The 21,514-nt window shown below is 48.0% G+C and overlaps 8 protein-coding genes across 8 annotated transcripts; 2 read left to right on the forward strand and 6 right to left on the reverse strand.

Annotated features, from left to right (window-relative positions):
* Window positions 1–714: 714 nt before the first annotated feature.
* Window positions 715–2,726, reverse strand: N7525_002623 (uncharacterized protein; the record flags this gene model as incomplete). The annotated part of the gene is made up of 2 exons (XM_002559774.2): window positions 715–1,706; window positions 1,763–2,726. The coding sequence occupies 2 exons, from the start codon at window positions 2,724–2,726 to the stop codon at window positions 715–717; spliced, it is 1,956 nt and encodes a 651-aa protein (XP_002559820.2).
* Window positions 2,727–5,016: 2,290 nt separating this feature from the next.
* N7525_002624 (uncharacterized protein) lies at window positions 5,017–6,321 on the reverse strand (the record flags this gene model as incomplete). The annotated part of the gene is made up of 1 exon (XM_002559773.2): window positions 5,017–6,321. The coding sequence occupies one exon, from the start codon at window positions 6,319–6,321 to the stop codon at window positions 5,017–5,019; it is 1,305 nt and encodes a 434-aa protein (XP_002559819.2).
* Window positions 6,322–6,857: 536 nt separating this feature from the next.
* Window positions 6,858–8,388, reverse strand: N7525_002625 (uncharacterized protein; the record flags this gene model as incomplete). Its single annotated transcript, XM_002559772.2, has 3 exons — window positions 6,858–7,234; window positions 7,291–7,900; window positions 7,984–8,388. The coding sequence occupies 3 exons, from the start codon at window positions 8,386–8,388 to the stop codon at window positions 6,858–6,860; spliced, it is 1,392 nt and encodes a 463-aa protein (XP_002559818.2).
* Window positions 8,389–9,106: 718 nt separating this feature from the next.
* N7525_002626 (alpha/beta hydrolase) lies at window positions 9,107–10,312 on the reverse strand (the record flags this gene model as incomplete). Its single annotated transcript, XM_002559771.1, has 1 exon — window positions 9,107–10,312. One exon carries the CDS (start codon window positions 10,310–10,312, stop codon window positions 9,107–9,109), a length of 1,206 nt encoding a protein of 401 aa, XP_002559817.1.
* A 584-nt stretch (window positions 10,313–10,896) lies between these two features.
* Window positions 10,897–12,231, reverse strand: N7525_002627 (uncharacterized protein; the record flags this gene model as incomplete). Its single annotated transcript, XM_002559770.1, has 1 exon — window positions 10,897–12,231. The coding sequence occupies one exon, from the start codon at window positions 12,229–12,231 to the stop codon at window positions 10,897–10,899; it is 1,335 nt and encodes a 444-aa protein (XP_002559816.1).
* A 1,413-nt stretch (window positions 12,232–13,644) lies between these two features.
* N7525_002628 (uncharacterized protein) lies at window positions 13,645–15,271 on the forward strand (the record flags this gene model as incomplete). The annotated part of the gene is made up of 2 exons (XM_002559769.1): window positions 13,645–13,670; window positions 13,717–15,271. 2 exons carry the CDS (start codon window positions 13,645–13,647, stop codon window positions 15,269–15,271), a joined length of 1,581 nt encoding a protein of 526 aa, XP_002559815.1.
* A 263-nt stretch (window positions 15,272–15,534) lies between these two features.
* N7525_002629 (uncharacterized protein) lies at window positions 15,535–16,290 on the reverse strand (the record flags this gene model as incomplete). Its single annotated transcript, XM_002559768.1, has 1 exon — window positions 15,535–16,290. One exon carries the CDS (start codon window positions 16,288–16,290, stop codon window positions 15,535–15,537), a length of 756 nt encoding a protein of 251 aa, XP_002559814.1.
* A 901-nt stretch (window positions 16,291–17,191) lies between these two features.
* On the forward strand, window positions 17,192–20,034 carry N7525_002630 (uncharacterized protein; the record flags this gene model as incomplete). Its single annotated transcript, XM_061212384.1, has 5 exons — window positions 17,192–17,206; window positions 18,183–18,521; window positions 18,586–19,265; window positions 19,322–19,858; window positions 19,917–20,034. 5 exons carry the CDS (start codon window positions 17,192–17,194, stop codon window positions 20,032–20,034), a joined length of 1,689 nt encoding a protein of 562 aa, XP_061069405.1.
* Between the last annotated feature and the right edge of the window lie 1,480 nt (window positions 20,035–21,514).

The raw sequence follows: 21,514 nt of genomic DNA on the forward strand, positions 1-21,514 counted from the left end.
GAGAGAAGCGGGAATGGTAGCTAGGTATAGGATATAGAGCCGATCCAGACACGGACCTTGCCCATGTGGTACCTACCTAGGTAGATCTCAGTTGAATAAGGTTTAGGTGGGTCCGGACTGAGTACTGGTGGGGTTGTATATCATGAGGCCTGAGCTTCACGTCTAGAGGGTTGACTTAAGGGGGCCAGCGAGAGAATGTCATAAAGTTTCGAATGTTTTTGATATTGGTAAAGGTAAATGTAAAAAGCAACTTAATCAGCCATCACTCGTTAGAACGCAAACCCGCAAATTTTTCAACTCCACAAATCCAAAGGTATCACCATCCCCCGCGACAGGCGAGGGAGAAAAATGGCCAGTCGATAGATATGACATGGTAATGAAATGAAAAAGGAAATGAAGGACCGAGTACGGTAATCAAATAATCAAAATGGATCGCTTTTTAGGTTCTGGGAACCATCGATCTTTCGCAAGCCAACATGCATGGTAAATCTAACCCAACCAGTAGAAGGATAGATTGAACTTCACGATAGTTTAGTGGCAAGATGCAATACGGCCAGAGCGAAGAGCCTGTATGCTCAGCGCAAGGTCGGGGGGTCAAAGACACAAGACCCTAATAGTTGAGTCTACCAGCGACTAGAAACAGATAGAATAAATTGTGGCCATGGTTATCATATGACCTTGGTAGAAATCCAAAGGTCGTGCAATCATGAGACCTCAGAGAGGTGCTGGGATGGGAAGCTGAGAACGACGTTGCTGGGCATCCATCAGCTTGCGTCGCACAGCCTCCCCACCTGCAACGTTGTTCGATTTGCGCTTGCGGGTGGGAGTCCGCTGGTCGTTGTTCTTAGCGTGTCGGAAGACACTGGCAGGACGAGCGGGGGAGTTGGCGGGCATAAACTCGCGGTGCTGAGGCAGGCGGAGGAGCGCCTGGTAGCGGTTATGGTTGCGACGGAAAGCGGTGACGATACCCTTGTCCAGGTGATTGAGGAAGCGCTCTTCGCTGTTGGCCGGCTGCAACTCAGACTTGCGTGTGGGGGTAGGTGTGCCCAGGGACTTGCCAAAGGGAGTGGCCATCGGGGAGACCAGGGCGTCATCGTCGAACTGCTTATCCAGGTCCTCATCTTCATCAGAGGATCCATTGCCAAAGTCGATGAAGTCATCGACGTTGAGAGCAGATTCTGGGTCATCTTCTTCGTCTTCTTCGAAGGAGCTGTCGATAGTGAAGTCCTGAGAAGGGTAGAATGCCTCAGGGGGACCCATGACCTGGCCTCCCGGGGTGAGATCGTTGCCGAGAGCGGTCATCATGAGGTTGGCACTCGAAGCCAGCATAGGGCTGAAATCCATCTGATTGGGCGAGGCGAGTGCATCGGTGTCGCTCTCATCGACCAAGTGAAGTGTAGTCTGGCGAGGGCTAGTGTTGGCAGTTCCAGGCATACTGTTGGCCGCAGAGTCCAGCCAGTCGTGGCGAGAAGAGGCGTAGGCGGGAATAATGACAAGATGCTTGCCAGTGCAGTCGACCAAGGCTACTGGCTTGTGGGGGTCTGCTACGAAGGTTCCCATGATAGGCCCGCGGCGGCGGGGGACACAATCACTCTTCTCATCCACAGGGGCCAAAGAGTCGGAGGAGTCCCGGCGGAGAAGGGAGCGAGGGTGGGTGATAGTTGCTGGTGGGGGGAGATCTTCGTCTGTGGTGTCACCGTCATCGCCTTTTCAAAGGGGTTAGCAAAACCAGATTTCAAAACCAAATGACCAATTATCATACTCTCGTAACCACTCAAACTACCCTCGGAGGATCCATCGGACTCGACGTGGTAAATGCTTCCATGGCCGTAGTCGGCGTCACCGAACATCTCTTCGGATTGCCGGCGAGTATTTCTCTGGTAGTTTTCGTTGTCGTTTTCAATCATACGACGCAACTGTGGGTCCAGACTGTCTTGTTGCAAGAAGTCACCAGGGATATCGTCATCACTGTGGGAATCACTATCAGAGGACGAATCGGATCGCTCCTCGAAATGAACTCGCCGAGCGACTGGCGTTTCAGCGGCTTCACTAGTCACCTGAGGTTCTCCAAAGGTGTCCATGGCACTGTAAAGGTGCTCTTCATCAAAGAAGGATGCAGCCGGTAGGAACATGTGATCGTCAAAGGAGTTGATAGCCCACTGATCATCATCGTCGGCAAACCCAGCGCTGGGCAAAGGCCGGTGGGTTTTCTCTGACTCAACGATCATCATTTCTTCCATCTTCTCGACGTCTTGATCTTCATCTTCGGCGTCTGTAATATAGTCTACACCGGCATACACATCATCTGAGCTATCATCCGAGTCATTGGCGTCATTGGCATCACTGCTGTCGCTGCTGTCGTCGTCCAAGACACGTCTTCTCTTGTTGACTGCGAGTTGCCGCCCCGCCTTAGTGTCTCGGCGACGACCATAAGACGGGGCCCGGACTGCTGGTTCTTGCTCGTCGTCCGCATCTTCTTCTGAATCATCTGCCTCGTCGCTCAGATCGCCGAGGGACGAGACTGAAGAAACACTTGAGACCGAGGATGATGAAGCTCTCCTTTTCCTATCCAATGACTGGACATTGGCTGATTTTCGAGACTGATTGCCCTTCAGTGACATATCCAGGTTTCGCATGATGTTGGCCTCGGGGGTTGAGGGGCGGGGGTGAGCGTTTTTGGCGGTGCTCTTAGGAGCCCGCTTGGAAGAGTATGAACTCTGAGGCATCTTGTAATAGACACGTATGGGTGAATAGGGGTTGTTTTGTCGTAAAAGGACTTATTTGGTCCTTTGCTTTCTGTTGTTCAAATGCTCTGGTCCGTTCCAGGGGGATCCGGTTATGGGATGAAGGAAGAGGGGTAGATCTTCCTTGGGTGAGAGGACGGTTGTAGTTTGGCCCAAAAGAGTAGCCCGTTGAGGGATAAGGAGTCGAAAGGAGGTGGGACGGAGTGGAGGAGATTTGAGAAACGGAGTGGAGGGGAGGAGTCCCAATTTTTTTCTTTTCGTAGCCACGAAAGCACCCGCAGTCCGTTGCGGACGCTATGATGCTCCTTCTGGGAGTTTGCTAGGGGGCAATTCCAACGCCTTCACACAAGGCGTCGAAAGAGAATCAAATATCGTCAAGTAGAATTGAAGATCGGAGCTGCAGGACTGGGGAGCCGGCAGGGACAGGCTCCCCAGCGAGGCATTTACAGCTCAACGAAGGCCATTTGGCTGAATTCTTGACGATATGTAGTAGATATGTAGTAAGTATTTTGAGAAGAGGTTTTCAATAAGTCCAGGAAAATCCGAAGTAGATCAGTTGAGAGTGCTATGGGAGAGGAAAGAAGAAGAGGAGGACGGGGGTCGTTTTTTTCCCCCAAGTGGGGGACGCCCGTGATTGGCTGCAGAACACGACCGCCCATTCGTTGGCGCCGCTCACCGACTCTTTCGCGCCAATCAGCGATCGCCGAAAGTCGCAACAGGAAAGTCATGAATCTGATATCCACCTAGGCATTTACTTAAAATTAGGTATATTGGGATTATATTGGGTATTGGAGTTCTATTGTTACTGATGTTGTGCAGTAACGTGCATCTCTTTGATTCAATGATATTTGGCCATTGAAGGAATATAGCCCGAGTCGAGTCCGAACAAAAACAAATTTAGAAAACATAAACGTCATTAAAGATCCTCGGCGCAATTCTCCCCGGCAAATCCAAACCTGCAAGAGACAGACTGGTTTCGAGGTTGACTCACGTTTCCACTTTGTTGACATGCCATATCCAACGTTAGATCACTGCCTAGGAGCATGTCAAACTAGAATATACACGGTGCAGGGGATGACCCGTGCGGGCATGCCCAGTGTATGCATGATGATTCATCTCAGAATCGGGAGATTTTTTCATCGATGACACATCCTGAGATGAATCATATTGTTTGGACTTCACAATGACCCAAATTTTCACCAAGGCTATTGGCTAATTGGTTCGAGCCATAGATCGGGCCACCTTTTGCTTTTCGAGTGGCAAAGCGCTCTACTCTATTCCGACGGTCTTGGCACTTTTGCCCTTTCCCCAAGCCGGGAACCTGCAGGTCTTTTTTTAATTTCGTCCTGCCTAAATGGCCTAAAAAAGATCAGAGGCGGTAAAATGGACAACATGGCTGAGCCTGGGCGCGTCTAACATGCATAAGATAGATCCATTGCTCTCTTATCTTTTTCGATCGGTGAGGGAACAACTCTAGCGCATAGCTTGTTACACTTGCAATCTTATGTTCTACGATGTATAACATTGCGGATCAAGAATCTTGAGGGGCAAAGGTAGAACGGAAGATCTTTCCGATTCTCTCTCTTTTTGAATACATTCTTGCCCCTTCTACCTGTTCCGAAGCATGCAAGATCATCTCTCTGCCCCGCAGTGGCTGCAATGGAAAAATTTCTACTTCCCCCAACACCAATCAGACTCTCTTCAGGGAAAAATATCCCCATCACTACTCCGTAGCATCTTTTCAGTTGAGGCAGATCATTCGCCGTTCGGTTGTCAATCCTCCACCTGGCCACTTCGATAGTCTTCTAGCTTGCGTCCCCCACTTCTTCACCCTCTCCATATATGTTGTAGGACGTACAACTTACGTGTTACATACTGGTGTCGATACTTGCCTAGGCGGATTCCGATACAGTCGGTGTAGATTAATGCCCAATGGTATCTGGGTAATGAACCCTGGATACTTGAGTAATTAGACATGTCGACCTTGGAAAACTGACTTGATAACCCCTACCCTATGTGCAGAAGGGATCAAGTGTAGGGACCACGATCATAACTTGCTCCATATATCTAGAATTCTATCCTCAATAAATGTTTTATTTCACTTTTTGGCTCCCATAATATGCAACAGCATGGTAAAGCCATACGGTTGGGCATAGAATACCATTCTCAGTAAGAAACTGAAGTGATCTGCTTGAATATATACTACGCTAACCAACCCGCACGTCACCGGTCATTGACAGCGCCAGTCCGCGCCCATCCAGCAACCATCAAATTAGGAACAAGGCCAAAGTGATACAAAATGGTTCGGGACCACTCTGTGACTTCCAATAGAAGCAGCAAAGAATACGCCAGCTTTCGCACATCTTTTGTCCAACTCCTCCAGTTTGCGTATGGTCTCCAGCGAACTCTGATGGACCTCTGAAGGTCCGTAACCCTCAAGCCCCAATGAAGTGAGGCGTGGCAGGGCTTTTGACTCTATCAATTGGTCAATTTGATCGACGACCCAGTCAAGCAACTCGTTGTGGCAGTGACACAGATACAAAGTCTCAAGGGACGGCGGCAAAAGTGTCACGAGATCTCGCGTCGGCTCCAAGTTCTCGTCAATTTTGGCAAGCATCGATATAGAAATATGTAGATATTTCATCACATTGAAGTCGGCAAATGATCCCATCCATCCGATTTCATCTTCATAATATGATTCACCACAGAGCCAAAAGGCCTCTAGTGACGCTTTGTGGATGGATATAGATTCCCGAAGGGGATCCGTTAGAAGATCGGGCCCATCTGAGACCATTTCTCCGCCCACATTTAACCGGAAAGTCTTGAGAGCCTTGCAAGATTCGATCCAGACACCGAATCCACACTCCGTGTTTGTCATCTCGAGATCAATATCTGTGACTCCCGAGAAGGGTGTAATGCGGGGTTGTCCTTCTTCACGACCGCAGTCGACGATAGAGGATCCTCCAATCCTGCGAATCGCCGGGAATTTGAAGAACGGTTCCATGCAGCTCGCAGGGATTGAATCTTCCGTGTCATACCATTCGGCGAATGCCTCAACAAGGCGAGGAAAAGCCGTGGCATCCTCCTTGGCAGCCTTCACGAACATTCGTGGAACATATTCTGACCCGTATGGGTAGCATATGCTGATTCGTCTTAAGCCTTTTAGCTGGGGGATGAGCAAAGCCAGCCAAGCGTCGGTGTTTCCGCGCCACAGTTGATCGTACGGTTGCGTGGACCAACAAGTACCAGCAACAAGTCCGCCAATAAGTTCCGCATCATATTCAAATTCACAGTCGATATCCCCAGCGCCATCTTCAGTGTCCCAGCTCTCCAAGCGTAAAGATCGCACGGCGTTCGCCAGCTGCGGCCGTCGCGCGATTGCATTAAAGAATCGACTGACTTGTCCAATAGTATGATTGCTAACGTCACCAAGAATAACCTGAGAGTAGAGAGTTGGTAGCAGAACTGTGTATAGTCGACGACAGGACAGAACCAGGGAATATCGATCACCCTGGTGATGCAGATCTTCCGCAATGAGGCAAAGAGTTTCCTCTGGGAGGTCGAGAAACATGACCATGATGTAGCTAGTAAGGTTTCTTGCGAAAGCAAAGAAATGGTTGTTTCATCCGGGTTGAGGAGGTTGTCGTGTCTTCCGAGGGGCGCTAGGAATCACGAGGTGGGGGCGACAATTGTCTGTAGCACTTGATAGAAGGCCCAACCACGACCACAGTATATAATCGATATTGAGAGAATATGACTATTATGTTGTCGCCGGAACAGTGAGCACTAAGAAGCAAGTGAACCGGGATATCTGACAGAAGAGGAAACAAGTGGAGACCGCCAAGAGCAACTATCAAAAGGAAAGCGGTTAACTACATGTAACCCGAGTTGTACCGCATAAGACCAAATGATATTAATTAGATGAAAAAGTAATATAATTTCAAGTTCTTTGTTTGCATGGACATAATCTCCGGGGCACGAAGTTCCATTTAGCAACCCTTCCATTCTGGGTCGCCCAATTAAATCCAAAGTTCCTTGGTTGGTCAGATCAACAACCATGGTTCTGTCCATAAAACAAGATTAAGGTGGACAAAACTGAAAAATTAGGGGGCATCAAGTGCCAGGATAAGGAGCGACATTACTAGGCATAGGCTCAGTCTTTGTCCGACCAAACATAGACAAACGTGATTTCGACCGGGTAGGAACTGCCGCTGGCCGGGTACTTTGTTGGCCCTCGCTCTCCACTTCGGCGGGGACAGCAGACTCGGCAGGGGCGACGCGGGCCTCCTCTACCTTCCTCACGCCTTCACGTATTTCATCAGACGAAGCACCCGGTGGTGCAGTCGTCGTTAAAGTCTCAGTAGGGCGAATTAGACCCTCAGATGTATCTTCGTTGAGCTTGGCGATCTCTTCTTCCGTAACCAGACGCTCATTCTCCAAACGGACTTCGCGTCCGCGTTTGTGGCAGTACCACAACACGAAGAGGAGGACTGGAGAAACCGATAGTCAGCAAATATTCATCCACTTGCTGGGATGCTTCACTTACTGAACAATGCCAAAGACCAGAGCACATTCATGCCCATAACAGCAGGGAATCGAGCTTTCAGGAATGTCATGATGGAGCGCAGCATTCCTACGAGAGCAGCTGGCTTGGACACAAGTTCCTTTAGACTTGGGATGTTGACTCCCATTTTCTCCGCAGCTGCAGCGGCCTTGCCCACATTCTCCATGTTGACACCACTCTTGCCGGCGCGCTCGGCAGCAACCGCCAGCATCTCTGGAGCCAGGGTTTCGGTCCAACGTTCGGGAAGTTTCTCAATCAACTTTTGCATGGGACCGGGCAGCTTCGTATAGGTTTCTTGTAGTTGCCGATTTCCGTTGGTCAGCAGCATCTCCAAGTCATGATAGGCAGTCGGTACTCCGTTGATCAGATCCTTGAAAATGAGCTTGAACTTGCGTAAGAGCTCTTGCGTCTCCTCACTGATCGAAAATACACGGTTGTTATCCGCTGCCAGATTCAATCGCTCCAGGATATCCGTCACATCCTCAGCATCTTTATCTTTATCTGCGTCTTTCCCGTCTGTTGGCGTATCCGATGTGGTGGGAGGAGTCGCGGTTTCGGTCTGCGATTTGTTTCCACCGTGGGCGTCCTTATCCTATTTGTGGGAACTCGCATATTAGTACATACTGAAGCAGATGCCACGTCCCGAAAATGGACACAATTAAATAAACGACCGACCTTCTCTGTGTTCTTCTTCCAAAACATCGCACTCCACCGTTTCTTCTTCTGTGGAGGCTTTGAGTCTTCCGACTTCGGTGTTTCTGATCTTGCCAATGTTGGCTGAGAGCTCTTCCGTTCTTGTCTACCCTCCTTGCCAAGCTCCTTTGCCAAGTCCTCCACAGGCGATGTAGGTAGAGGTATGTTTTCTGCTTGTCCGCTCATCGCAGGTTGCAGAGACGTCCCCGCAGGGCTTTCGGTTGGAGTTTGGTCGTTTTGGTCGGTCGGAATGGGTGCAGATTCCGACTGGCCAGTGACTTCGCGTAGGTAGGCTTCATCTTCCGGCGTCAGGACGGGCTTGGGCGCGGTGGTCATTTGTGACGAACGCCGTAGGTTTTTGATTTGGTTGAGATATTGCATAGCCATGATGGATGAATTCAAGATACTGAGCAGCAATATGGGTTTTATCTCCTGATCGTTGAGGGGAAGTAGACGATAGGGAAAAAGTAGGGCGAAACAACACGGGCGCGTGCTGAAGGCAAGGGAGGCGCGCGCTATAGAATTTAGTGATAGATCAGCTTCCCAAGCGCTAGATGATGTGTTAGGTGAAATGATTCGACAATCAGAAGATGTCGCAGCTAACCAAACAGCTAGCCAGGTTACATGCCCACACTAAACTTTTGTTTCGCTCACATGTGGACTCGACCCTGTTCCTCGTGATGATATCACCTGTGGCTTAGCAACCCCGCATGTGCCACCGGTTCGGCAGCACCGCCACAGCACCGCCACGCATATCCCATCTATGGACTTGGCTCTAATATCCCGAACAGCTTTTGAATTAGGGAATTATTACAAAAACCTCTGTAGAGCTCCATCTTTATTCTTGGTTAAGGCCTTCTATTTCATCTGTAGATCTAAGTTACTCAAATCCTTCATTCTGTCCACGGGTGTATCTCTCGCTTACTGAGAGGGATGTTGTTACCTAGGTGACTAGTATTCATTCGCTTGTGTAAATCTATTTTCCATTGTAGAGTAGATGAAGGTATATAAACGCTATTTATCCTGTACATTCTTCTTTGCCTTCTTCTTTCTAAAAGAAGAAAAGAAAATCGATGCCTGTATGACATCATACAGATTCTTGAACTCAGGACGCGAATGATGGGTCTGCCGCCTCAAAAAATCGCATCACCGCCATTGTGACTACTGGGTACCCCATGATTACATCGTGTAATCCAGTTTTCAAGATCTCTTCGCGAATAACCCCGTTATCTGTTCTCCATTCCATCATTGACCCGGCAGCCCCCAGATCTGCTCTCGAATCGAGCTTCTTTTGTTCGAGGTCATCGTAACTAATCCCGGCTGGCATTGACGCATTAACCGCATGCCAAAACACAAGTTGAGAATGGTGCCATGGAATGTCAAAGTCATCCTCAGCGTGGATAATCGTTATCCGGTATTTCTCCCCGTTCAGCTCGTTAGCCCGGATATATTGCGCGATACAATCTTTGCTCAGCCATTTGTCTTGAATAAATCTTTGAAGATATTTGAAGAGAAAAGGGAACCTCGCAACTGGCGACAAGATTGGTATGGTGCCCGCGACTCGGTAAGTTGAGACCAATGTCGCGACATCCACAAATGGCGCAACCAGCACGGTGCCTGCGAAGACTATTGGTGGGTCCTGTACAGCAAGATGTTTGGACACAGCGATGCTCACAGCCGTGCCCATCGATTGACCAAATATCAAAATTCGAGACGGAGGAATGCCTGCAACATTCATAGCCCAATCCACCACGGCGACGGCATCGATGATAAGCCCGGTTTCAGATGGTGACCCGGTACTCTTTCCAAATCCTCGATAATCAAACGTGAGAACATGGATTTTCCCGGGATTACCCGCTGACAGGGCACGGTAATTTGGGACCCGGTACCCTGAGGCAACGGTTCCTCCAGCGCCGTGCATATGGAGAATCAAACGAGCCTCAGGGTCCTCCCGCAATAATTGAAAACCCAATCGAGACTTGATATCGGATACAAAGCCCACGGGCTCTTCAATGAGAGACATCTGATGCTTGCGATATAATTCCACGGGAAGAATATGCCAAGCGTACAGGTGTTCACCGTCCGTCGTTCTGATGGAGAACGGAGTGACCTGGTTCCTCAGGAAGCCAAAGGTTTCGGGGACATTGAGGTCTTTGAACCATGTCATCTGAATGGCGTGCAAATAAACCACATGGGATTGGAAGGTTGACGTGGTGAGTAACCCTAGCAGGATCGCATATAACCCAACCGCAACAGCGACTGGTATTGACGCATATTTAAAGAAAGAACCAGCTATCTCACTAGCTGTCATGATGGAACAAAATAATGAAATGAGAATATCGCAGAGAAATGAAGGAAATGAGAGGGAGAATCCTGAACGTTGACAGTCGACTGGTGCAGCACACTAAAAGAGTGGGGCAGGCTAATCCGTCTTGTGTTTGCATACTTCCCCGCTATATGTCGCTTTTTGGTGAACGTTCATCTGCAATCTACGAAGTAATATGCTTCTTCTATGCCTATAAATATGAGTACTGTTTCAATGGCTTCTAGAGGCCTAATTCTGCTTGTCGTGTCTGTTCGACCTCATCGCCCTTAGATGAAATCAGCCATGTGGACCCTCACCTAGCGGCTATTGTAGTGAGCTGATTGGGTATCAGAGGTGTGCGCATACCCTGCCACACCCCCCTGCCTTGGGACTCAGCGCCTACGGAGTACATCTCTCCTTAAGATGACATGTCCCCGCTGCAAATTAGCTTCGAAAAAAAAAAAGAAAGAAAGAAAACACCGAAAAAGAAACCCAGTGTTGATTCTATATCGCTTGCCGAAACACGGTACATATTATGACTTTCTTCCTAAACTAGTCCATGTAATCAATCGTATGTAGTCCAGAACTCCTCACAAAAAAGGCAACCAGTAGACGGAGTACTCATAAGTGTCGTAAATAGCGGGGTCTGCTGCTCTTAGAACTGCAAATACCTCTCCTATCATCGCAATGCGACTAAGAAGATAAAAAACTGGGGACGATAGACTAAAGAGTGTGAGGATGCCGTCCCATCGAAGGACGACCTTCTCGAAGTGCATGAATATAAGCATTGACACAATCGAAACAAATGCGGATACACGCCAGAGCCACAACTCGACGATCGATGGGAACATGGTATTCCAAGATACGAGATGAAGGGCGCCGAAGGAAATTCCGAGCAGACACGCCAAAGGCCAGATCTTTGACCTGTATAGGTCGGGATCCCAATACGACACCACGATATCTTTGCGGAACTTATATTGCTCTTCGAGATTTCGGATCTCGTTTTCGCTGATCATGACTTCGCATGGTTGTTCTGTGATTGGATTTAGATTTGGGCTCTTCAGAGCTTTGGTTCGAGCCTCATGCATGAGTCTGTCCTCTTCGATCTTTTCAAATACCCGCGGGTTAAGATACCATATATTCCAGTATGATGTTTGCTCTTTCATCCCTTCGTTGTCGAACTTATTACTCACAGCCATCGATTCGAAAAAGTGTAGTTGCTCCATGCTCATTTCTGGAAGGGCAACAAGAGATGGTGATCCAACATCTTTCGGCTTGTTCCACCAGAAGAAGTATGTCACGATGAAAAACGGGATATAGCCCAGGGTCATCGACTCCAACTGCGAGAGTGGCAGATGATAAGAGACACGCAGTATGCTTTGTGCTGAGAACCAGGTTACTTGGATCAAAGCGAGTAGTTTTGCAGCATTATCCGATTTGCTCTTGTCGCAGATGTCATCGAGAGATAGGCCCCAATTTGGATGGTCTTCCCACAGAATAAGTTCTTGCTGTAGCAGCCAGGTATATTGATTCGGCCAAATCACACGGTCACCATTCGGTGTTCTGTACCTCAATGCGAGCATACTGATGTAGAAGGCATGCACAAGCTTGAATTGGCCTGCTGTGGAATCGGCACATTCTCTTTGCATCCTTCGGCATTGCGCCCATTCCTGTAGTCCTTCCACTGCAATAAACTCCGGTGCAAACACTGTCTTGAAGAAAAGGGCGACCTTATGGAGGTTTGCGTAAGATTCGCGCTTGTAGACTCGGGGATGAATCACGACCCAGGTGCACAGAAATATTGTGGCCAGACATGTTGTTATCAAACTTATTGTACCACGACCGGGGTTATCCCAGATCCATCCAACTAATTTATTGTCGTCTGACAGGCCGAGACTGCAATTTGGACATGATTGGTTGCTCATTGCGGCGTTCGGTGGACTGAAAACGGGCGCGTTCTCCTGGCAATGCAAGTTGAGCCAGGGAACTACATTAAAGGTGAATTGAATGCAGGAGAGATATGTTTTTAGCAGTTGAGTTTCTATACTACGACATGAACAGATATATCTAACAAGATAGATAAGCGCTGGGTATCGCTTCAACATTAAGGTGGTCGACGTGTTCATGTTACAGATATCACGGGCTAAGGTAAGTCTGATGCCCAGGTCCTGCAGACCCAATCCCGATTTAGACGTCTTTTAAGTGAGCGGTGGTTTTCAATTGGTAAGTTAGTAAATCCAGTGGGTATGAAGGGGAAACGGTGGATTTGCTTGCTATACGCACTAATGAGAACCTTCCGATAGCCGCCACTATATCGGGGCGGTTTATTTTTGCAGGGATCCTGTCCACTCTGTTGACGCCACGGGCGTTATCCCGTAGGTCCCTTCCATGAGGATTTCTGATCTGCACGAATATCGGTGTCTTTGATGACCAAAGACACGAAGTCGCTAGAAAGGATTTCCAAAAGAGACTCAAAATGTCGACAAGGAAATCAAGGAATGACAGAAGTTGGACATTAATCAAAGATCATAGATGTCAAAAGAAAAGCTCGCAACTGGTTCAGCGGCCTGGTGTGCTGCTTCACCTGTTAACCGGAAAGCATTACATATGCAAAATATATGATCAAAGTACATTCATGTATGCAAGTAGTACGCAAATTCACATATCCATCTTGGCAAACAACGCTCTTTCCGGGTTCTACCACTCTAAATAGGCGGTCATTTTCTGCCCAAAAGTGAGGTTATATAGAACTTTAAGGATCTCGTTTTGCCCTTCGACGCATATGGTCAAATGAAAATATACAGAGAAGATTAGCATGGCCCCTGCCCTAAGGATGACATGTCTCAATCAAAGAGAAGCTAACTATTTTTTTTTTTCTTTCCAGATCCGATTTGAGGCTATACAGATGTGGTTCCTTTTGTTCTAATATGAAATATAAAATTGAGAAAATATATTCTTTTTTCCATTCCCGTCCACCACTCTATCCACCTGTCAGTTACGTGCCCCCCGTATTGCTTGGTTCGACAATAAGATTAACTTATGGGCTTTTTTTTGATTTTACTGATTGTCGTCTTTTTCATTCATCAACTGGTAAAATAACTATATCCTTATTTCGATACTCAGATCGACAGGGGGTGCCGTCCTGGCCCCCGGCCCCCAACTCCACCTGCGCAAATCCACTTTTATTCCTGATTAATCCTACTTTTCTTAGGTACCTAGGTATATTGTGCTTTTATGAATATAAACCCTAAATTTCTCTCAATTCTACGATTTTCCCTGGAAATCTCCGCCTCGAACACGTTTTCACCAGGTGACATTGCTACACGAGGAAATTCACTATGAGTGGGGCACCATCAACACCAAAGTGAGTCCCCCCTACACCGAGAACAGCTCAAGCTAACCCACCACAGCGCCTTGGAAACCCTCCCACAAGATTGCTGGGTGCAGATTCTGGATGAAATTTCACCCTCCGACGCTGCATCTGTAGTAGCCACATCCCGAGGCCTGCAAGTCTCTTCGGAGAGCTCACTATATCACCGGGTCGATATTGACTGGACCAGACCCCCCCTCAAGCGGGTCCTGATTCTATTCCGTGTCATTCACAAACGTCCAGATCTGGCTGAGCAGATTCACCATGTGAGCATGGTCACCTCGAAACTGGTGTATCCAGCAGCGGAACCGGAAGACGAGTGGGAGTTGCCTCAAATAGATGGCGACTGGGGCCAGCTCTCATCTTTATTTCAGGATGAGGTGAACGCTGCGAAGGATATCATCATCAAGGCACAATTCCCCTCGTCAGAAATGTGGATTCGTGCCCTGGAACACGGTGACCCATACGCATTTGTGGCTGTACTTCTTTCTCAACTTCATAATATACGGTCGCTGCAACTCGACCACACTTTCGTGTGGCAAGCTGGGTTTCCAGGCTTGATGATGAAACATGCTCTTCTCTCTGCGCCTGAGAATACATTATCTCGATTTTCACAACTCTCCGTTGTCGAGTACGGTCTGAATGTTCCAGGCCCTAGAAAGTATCTCGATACAAGATGGGATTTCATCGATGCATTCCCCGTTTGTGACCCAGATCAATTTGCAGGCTGGTTCTATCTTCCTTCTTTAAAATCTCTGGAAATCTGGACCCAAAATCTCGAGGATATCAGCAACGAGTTGTCCAAGCCTGCCGAGTCAAGCAAACTGGCGCATCTGGCCCAGCTTAAACGACTCGCGTTGACGGAATCTTCTGTTGATGAGGATGATGTTAGAAAACTACTGTCGCACCTCTCTTCGCTGAAGAGTCTTCACCTGGGCCTTGTCTACCCTTCACAGGATAAGGAACTCTATTATAACTGTTGCTCTCCTCAACCTCCTCTCAAAAAGAAAGGTGTGCTTCTTGAAGGGCTGATGAGTGTAAAGGACACAGTTGAACATCTTTCTATTAGCGTGGAACTTTGTCCAGTGTGGTGGCCTGCTGTCTGGGGCGCAATAGAACGTGACAATGGAACCCCGCAAGAAAGCTTCAAACCATTCAAAGGAGTCTTGATGCAGTTCCCGCTTCTTCAAACCGCAGAGCTGCCTGCAGTCATGCTTTTTGGATGGACTCATGCCGATGCACCAGCTTTGTCTGAGCTTCTACCGCCAACACTTCGAAAACTCGCCATTCGGGAGAACCTGCAGCAGACGGAGGACTATGAGTGGGAGACGGATCAAGTTGGAGAAGCAATTCAGAAATTCCTCCCCTTTGCGCCGTCCGTGACTCCCATGTTGAACACAATTACAATGAGATCCTTTGGTATCGGGGAAGAGGGTGATCTTGACCCAGATCATTCCATTGGGGCTAGATCTACGTGCGAGAAGCTTGGGCTGGATATAGACATCAGTATGATCCAGTATAATCTCTCCCCGGGACTTTGGACGACGCACAGGGAACTTCAAGAAGGTTCTTTGAGAGATTTAACCAAACTTTAGTCTAGAACTTAGATTCTGTAACTACTCAGTCAATCAGACGCACATTCACCCTCGACGTATAGTAGAATATCTGGTTTCATGCACATGCCGGATTTTCCAGAAGTAAAAGACATATGAGAGACATTCTAGGAAAAGGATTTTAACATCGAACGATTTATATACGTTTCTTCCTTCCCAATAAATTAATCTATACAAGTGTCACGCGATAATTAGACTGACGCTCATCCGAACATTTCTGGTTCATGTTCGCCCGCTTGGATAGGTCATTTCAGAGTTTGGGTGGTCTCGTCCTCGTCAAGTTCAACCTCCAAGCACTTTGCTAGCTGAACGGGTTCGGTCTTCTCTGGCTTGGTATAATCATCCGGAAGGTCGCTTATCTCCTGCACAACTTCCAATCCCATTTTCTGGGTCCACTGGGAGCATCCCCATTTCACATCTTCCGGATCCGATGCACAAGGGGGAAGGTAGCCCTTTGCATTGTACGCAGCAATCTTGGGGTTGTGATCTCTTGGGCTTTCATTCTTGTTGTCGACCATCCAGAGAAGGGTGGACATGATCTCGCCACAGGACGCCTGGTTCCCGTGTTGTGGGCGGGTCTTGTGATCGTCGGCACAACTCTTTAAAGCGTCGGTGACTTCCTTGAAATTGTCGGGGAGTGGGGGGTTTATTGTGCCGTCGCCGCCCTTCCAAGACACCTGTTCATAGATAAATTGTCTCTTGCCTCTCACGGAGGAAGCAAAGTAGACTTCGTTGTTGATAGAGAGCCCAATCATCGCGCTTGGGCGACTCTGCTTTTCCTTCCTGGAGCCGGGGATATCTTGCATTTCCTTGAAGGCAGCTTCAATCATCTTCAGAAAGTCGGCGTCCTCCGGTTGCTTTTCGAAGGTGCACTTCGAGTTGTAGGCTTCCATGTCACTTCCCAGCGAGGTGTCTTTCGTGATTTTGAGCTCGCCTACTGCCAGGACACTGCCTAACAGTCCTAGGAGGAAGATGACCGATAAGAGGATTTTGGGGAACATGATGGCGGGCCTCTACCAGAAGTTGAGGCAGAGGTGGGGATGTAGATGATATGGCTGATGATAACCCAAAAAAAGTACTAGAGTGAAGACAGCGCCAGGTCTTAAATGGCGGTTGTTGAGTACTCTGTGGTGAATTGGGAGGCAGACGCTCGTATTAAATATCCCAGGTGAGTTGCTATTTCAAGTGTTCTTTGCAAGCCAGTTGGGCATTCGGAAATCTATGCCACCATTCTAGCCCCCAATCCTGAGGCTGCCGAGTGTTCCTAGATCGTCAGGGGGCCATGTAGGGGCCAAATAGTGGACTCACAACAAGGCCCCAAGGCTATGTACAACATATACTCCGTACACATAGCCCTATACATGAGGCTCGGAAATTACGAGTTGCACTTGCGCGGATACCTTCCAGGGGCTAGCCTCAAGAGACATGCTCGTGAACAGGTCACAGATCGTATTGAACAGATTCAGGGGCACAATGGGTAGAATGCGTCTTTACTTCAAAAGCCAGGTGGTTTCATTTATTGTATGCTAGGTCAAGCACTATCCGTACAACTACTCCGTACAATGACCATTTACCTGTGATTTTACACAATAAACTGAAGAATTGCCCTATGTTGTATACATTCAGGGCTGCGATATCTAACAATATTTCAAATGTTATAATAATATTTAATAATACAAATCCCGAAGTCTTGCCTGTGTTTCAGGACCAGCGTGTGAATATTGTGGATATACGCTCCCGAGGTCGGGGGCCAAAGGAAGCCCTAGTGTCATCCACAATTGTGCCGATTTCTGCCCCCAAAATCCACTTCATCTTCATAGCGGAAATTGATTGGCTTGAAGGGATACTCGCAATTTGATATTGGAACCTTCATTTGACGGTATGAAGTACGTACTTTGTAATATGGTCGAGCAGTTGGTAGGTAGTCGCATATAACTTCGTCAGAATCCCCTCCGAGAGCCAGTCAACAGTCCAAAGGTTCACACCATGAAGGTCACAATTGGGAACGTCTTGGCGGCAACGCTTGCCTTGACTTATCCTGTCCAGGCCAGGAATTCACCATTGAACGGCCGCGATCCAGGTTAGTTCTTCATACCAGGTCTTCCAGAACACATAGTAACTTATATTCAAAGTTCCCGCCATCAATGAAGCCGATAGCTTCCAGGAAAATGCCACACCTCATAAAGGGGTGGTTATCCAGCACATTTGGATTCCTGACGAGGCTTCCATGACTGCTACGTCTTCTGCCCATCTCAATCCGATCCACAGACATCCAAAGCCATCCACCCAACTTCCTATCCCCTCAGTGGCACCAAATGGGGGAAATACCCCAAATCATCCTTCAGCTACTGCAAAGGAAGGCGATCAAGGCACGGAGTCAGCAGGGAGTCCAAATTCTAGTTCGGTTCAGTCGAACCCATCCGAGATCCCATCACACTCTTCAAATGCACCTGAGCCACCTGTGATTCCAAACAGCCGTTCAGATTCTCTAATCCCATCGGGGATTTCATCGGGGATTCCATCTCACCCTTCTAACATACCTCAGCCATCTGTAATTCCAAACAGCCGTTCAGACTCTCTAATCCCATCGGGGATTCCATCTCACCCTTCGAACATACCTGAGCCATCTGTGATTCCAAACAGCCGTTCAGACTCTCTAATCCCATCGGGGATTCCATCGGGGATTCCATCTCACCCTTCGAACATACCTGAGCCATCTGTGATTCCAAACAGCCGTTCAGACTCTCTAATCCCATCGGGGATTCCATCGGGGATTCCATCTCACCCTTCGAACATACCTGAGCCATCTGTGATTCCAAACAGCCGTTCAGAATCTCTAATCCCATCGGGGATTTCATCGGGGATTTCATCTCACCCTTCTAACATACCTCAGCCATCTGTAATTCCAAGCAGCCGGTCAGACACCCCAAGCCCATCGGGGGCTCCCCATCTAAACCAGCCGGATTCTTCTGAGGCTCCCACACCTCGCTCATCCGAGCCGGCTTCCTCAAAACTTGGTGAGTCGTCCAAGACAAACACTCCCCCTACGTCCTCCCAGGAGGGTACTGGATCGGACTCTGCTACATCTTCAAAGGTGCCACAGCAGACAGGCTCTGCAAGTGCTACTCCAACTTTTGCATCTTCCAACCCTGATTCGACAATTGAGTCGTCTATGATGGCCGTCACTACTAGTGGGCATACTACAACTGAAGCTATACCCGTCCCTGTAACAGTGAGTTCCTACATAAAATATTGACTATAATCTATCATGATAAGCAGCTAACCCACTTTCGCAGACCGTCAAGATTACCAAGGGCCAGGAGACCAGCAGTATCACTTTTACCGCTACCTCTGTTACTACCTCAGATGGTTCAGAGCCAACGTTTGCATGGGGTTGTGCTTCGAGTGATCTTTGTGGCTCTGGCACAACAGACTCCGGAGGAGGAAGCAGTGGCTGCGTTGTTCCCCTACTTTGTCCATCGGACCACAACTGGGGTCTCGGAGGTGGATGGTCCCCATCTGGAAACCCTTCACCGGGAGGTCCAAACCCCCCTCCTTCAACACCCAAGACCCCTTCGGGTTCGGGCTCTGAAAGCCCTGATGATAATCCTGAAGATGAAGATGACAAGACTACAACGTCGACATCCGCAACCGATAAAACAACTTCTTCGACCACATCGACCGCTTCATCCACCTCCTCTCCCTCTCCCTCTAAGCTGCGTCTTTGCATGACCGTTGCTGAATCGGGCACAGTAAAGTCTACCTCGACACCAACTTCTAGTTCGAAGGCTAGTACAAGTGCAACTTCGACACCAACCAGTGCCTCTAAGATACAACTTTGCATGTCAGTTGCCGAATCTGGCTCGGTAATTGCCACCAGCGAAGCAGCCAGCACCACAGACAGAAAGTCAAACACCATCACTTCAGCACCCAGGACATTCTCCACAAGCACCAAGGATCCTCTTTGTCGTGATAGGTAAGATGAGCCGGGTGTCAAGAATAAGGACCATATCCATCTAACAAAGTATATAGACAAGATCCGCACGGTCCAAATTCATGCATCTGCACATCCGGAGCCTCTGAGATTTTGCTCCCAGTCCGCGAAGACGGCAGATGCGGTTACACCACACTGCCTGCAACTCCCACCCCGACGGAGACGGCAACAACAGAGGCGCAGCCTGCACCAACACTTGGGCCCGTCACGTCCACCACAAATGACGAAATGATCATCTGGCCCACGCAAACCATCAAATATTACAACGTTCCAGGAACCAAGTTGACAGAGACCTATCCTGCTGGTGAGCCCACAACCAGCACAACGACAGCTGATACACCCGAAGCGACAGAATGGAGCCCTAAGGGGTCCTCCATTTGCGGCACTAAAATCGGCGACGGGTTGAGTCCTGCCTGTAACGCTGCCTGGGAGAAATACGACGATGATACAGTCTACACGAAGAAGACAAAAAGACATGATTCGAACGCCCTCGGCATGGGCTGTACAGCTGAATACTCGTGTTCCGAGGATAGCGATTACACCCCTGGACTGAATGGGGCGCAGTTAAAGGAACTGTAAGTCATATGCTACCTCACGGATCTATTGATTTTTACTAACAACTTTTCCTTCTAGCTTTTCGAGTCTTTACGATACTGAAGGAAACGGAATCACGATTTGTGGTTCCGCTAAGCTGTCTAACGGTTGCTCAGTGAAGGTTGACTATTGTAGTCTTTGCAAGGATGCCAACTAGAGCCGTGTCGTTAGAGCCCGAAGGACGGGTTTTGTTATGAGTTAATTATATTGCACATATGCTAAATTAATTGTTTATATACAAGTGATTTCATCTTTCAGCACAAATATAGCCAGATAGTACCGAATGAAGATAAAAGTCTCTGGAAGACGAGCGAATGAGGGATGAAAGATAGATGATGGAATGTATATAGCAAAGGGAGGGATGATGTTAGATAGATCATTACTAAAGTTATAGAAGATCGTAAGTGAAGGATAAATGATAGAGTAAGGAATCGGGACTATGAAATTATATAACTTACATTCCCTTTGATGCCTTACTTTTTATCTTCTGTAATATTTATTCGAGGGCATATGGCATATTATACATATCATTCTATCATTTCCAGATATTACAAATTTTGTTGGAGCATGTGATAGGGCTACACCCTCAGGCAGTCTAGATAGTTGTAGTGGAAGCTAGCTTCCCTCCTTCCCAATACAACTCTCTCCTTTCTGTTTCTCTGAGTCTACTAGTTGTAGTCTCACCAAATTTGAATCGCAATAGAAAAAAAGAGAAGATAAAATCCCAAATGACTGTCATTACTCTATTGACATGTCCAAAGAACACCTAAATCATTGACTGATAATGCCTAAGCTACGCCGAAAGCAAGACAGATGAAAAACGGCGTTCACATGCATCTCGATAATGGTATTTAAACAGTCATAGTGAATGAGACAACCCAAACTATGCAAGTCATTTCTCTCTGTCTCTGTTCTCGTTCTCGCCATCACTTTCCTCTCTTTTCTTTCCCTCCTTATTTGACATATTTGCATGGTCTAATCTGTCTTAAAACCCCCGCAAAGCCAAGCACCTCGGTCTCCCACTGCCGAACCCTAAAGTGCTGACTGCTTGTGTTCAACGGAAGTTTTCAAACTCCGGGCAACGCTCCGCCGGGAATAAAGCTTCCCGAATCGAGGCAGTGGCCCGTCCATGCATCCTCGGAATCGCCGGAGGCTGCGCCAAGTTCATGGCATGGAATTAATTCCTGCAATATATTCATTGGCACCTGGGCATTATCCAGATATGTACCTAGGTAATCCTTGTATCAGGTAAGCGCTTGCTGACTCCATGGATCTTGGAACCTTGGAAGTCCCAATGGCGCGTTACAACCTTGGAAGAAACAATCTTTTGTGGGGCAAGCACGACAAAAATATTCACGGGAAAGAACGTTGAAGAGCCCGATTCTGCTCGGGATACCCGGATATACAACATCCCACCGTGATCCTTCCGGTGGAATATAGTGACGATCTTCATCAAAATCCGCGTTGATCAGGGCCTTATGAAAGTTCAAGCCTTAATATATTCCGAACTTTAAACCCGAGGCTGTTTAATTAAACACATGACCACTACCACGTTTCCCCGCAAATGTTATTTTGTCTAGCCATATTGGGATGGTTTGCCAATGACCTTGCCCGTTTCTGGCGGCTAGGGCTGCCAA

The sequence above is a fragment of the Penicillium rubens genome, assembly GCF_028828025.1.
Source record: "Penicillium rubens strain IBT 27055 chromosome Unknown utg000002l_segment0_segment0, whole genome shotgun sequence".
NCBI classification, from domain to species: Eukaryota; Fungi; Ascomycota; class Eurotiomycetes; order Eurotiales; family Aspergillaceae; genus Penicillium; species Penicillium rubens.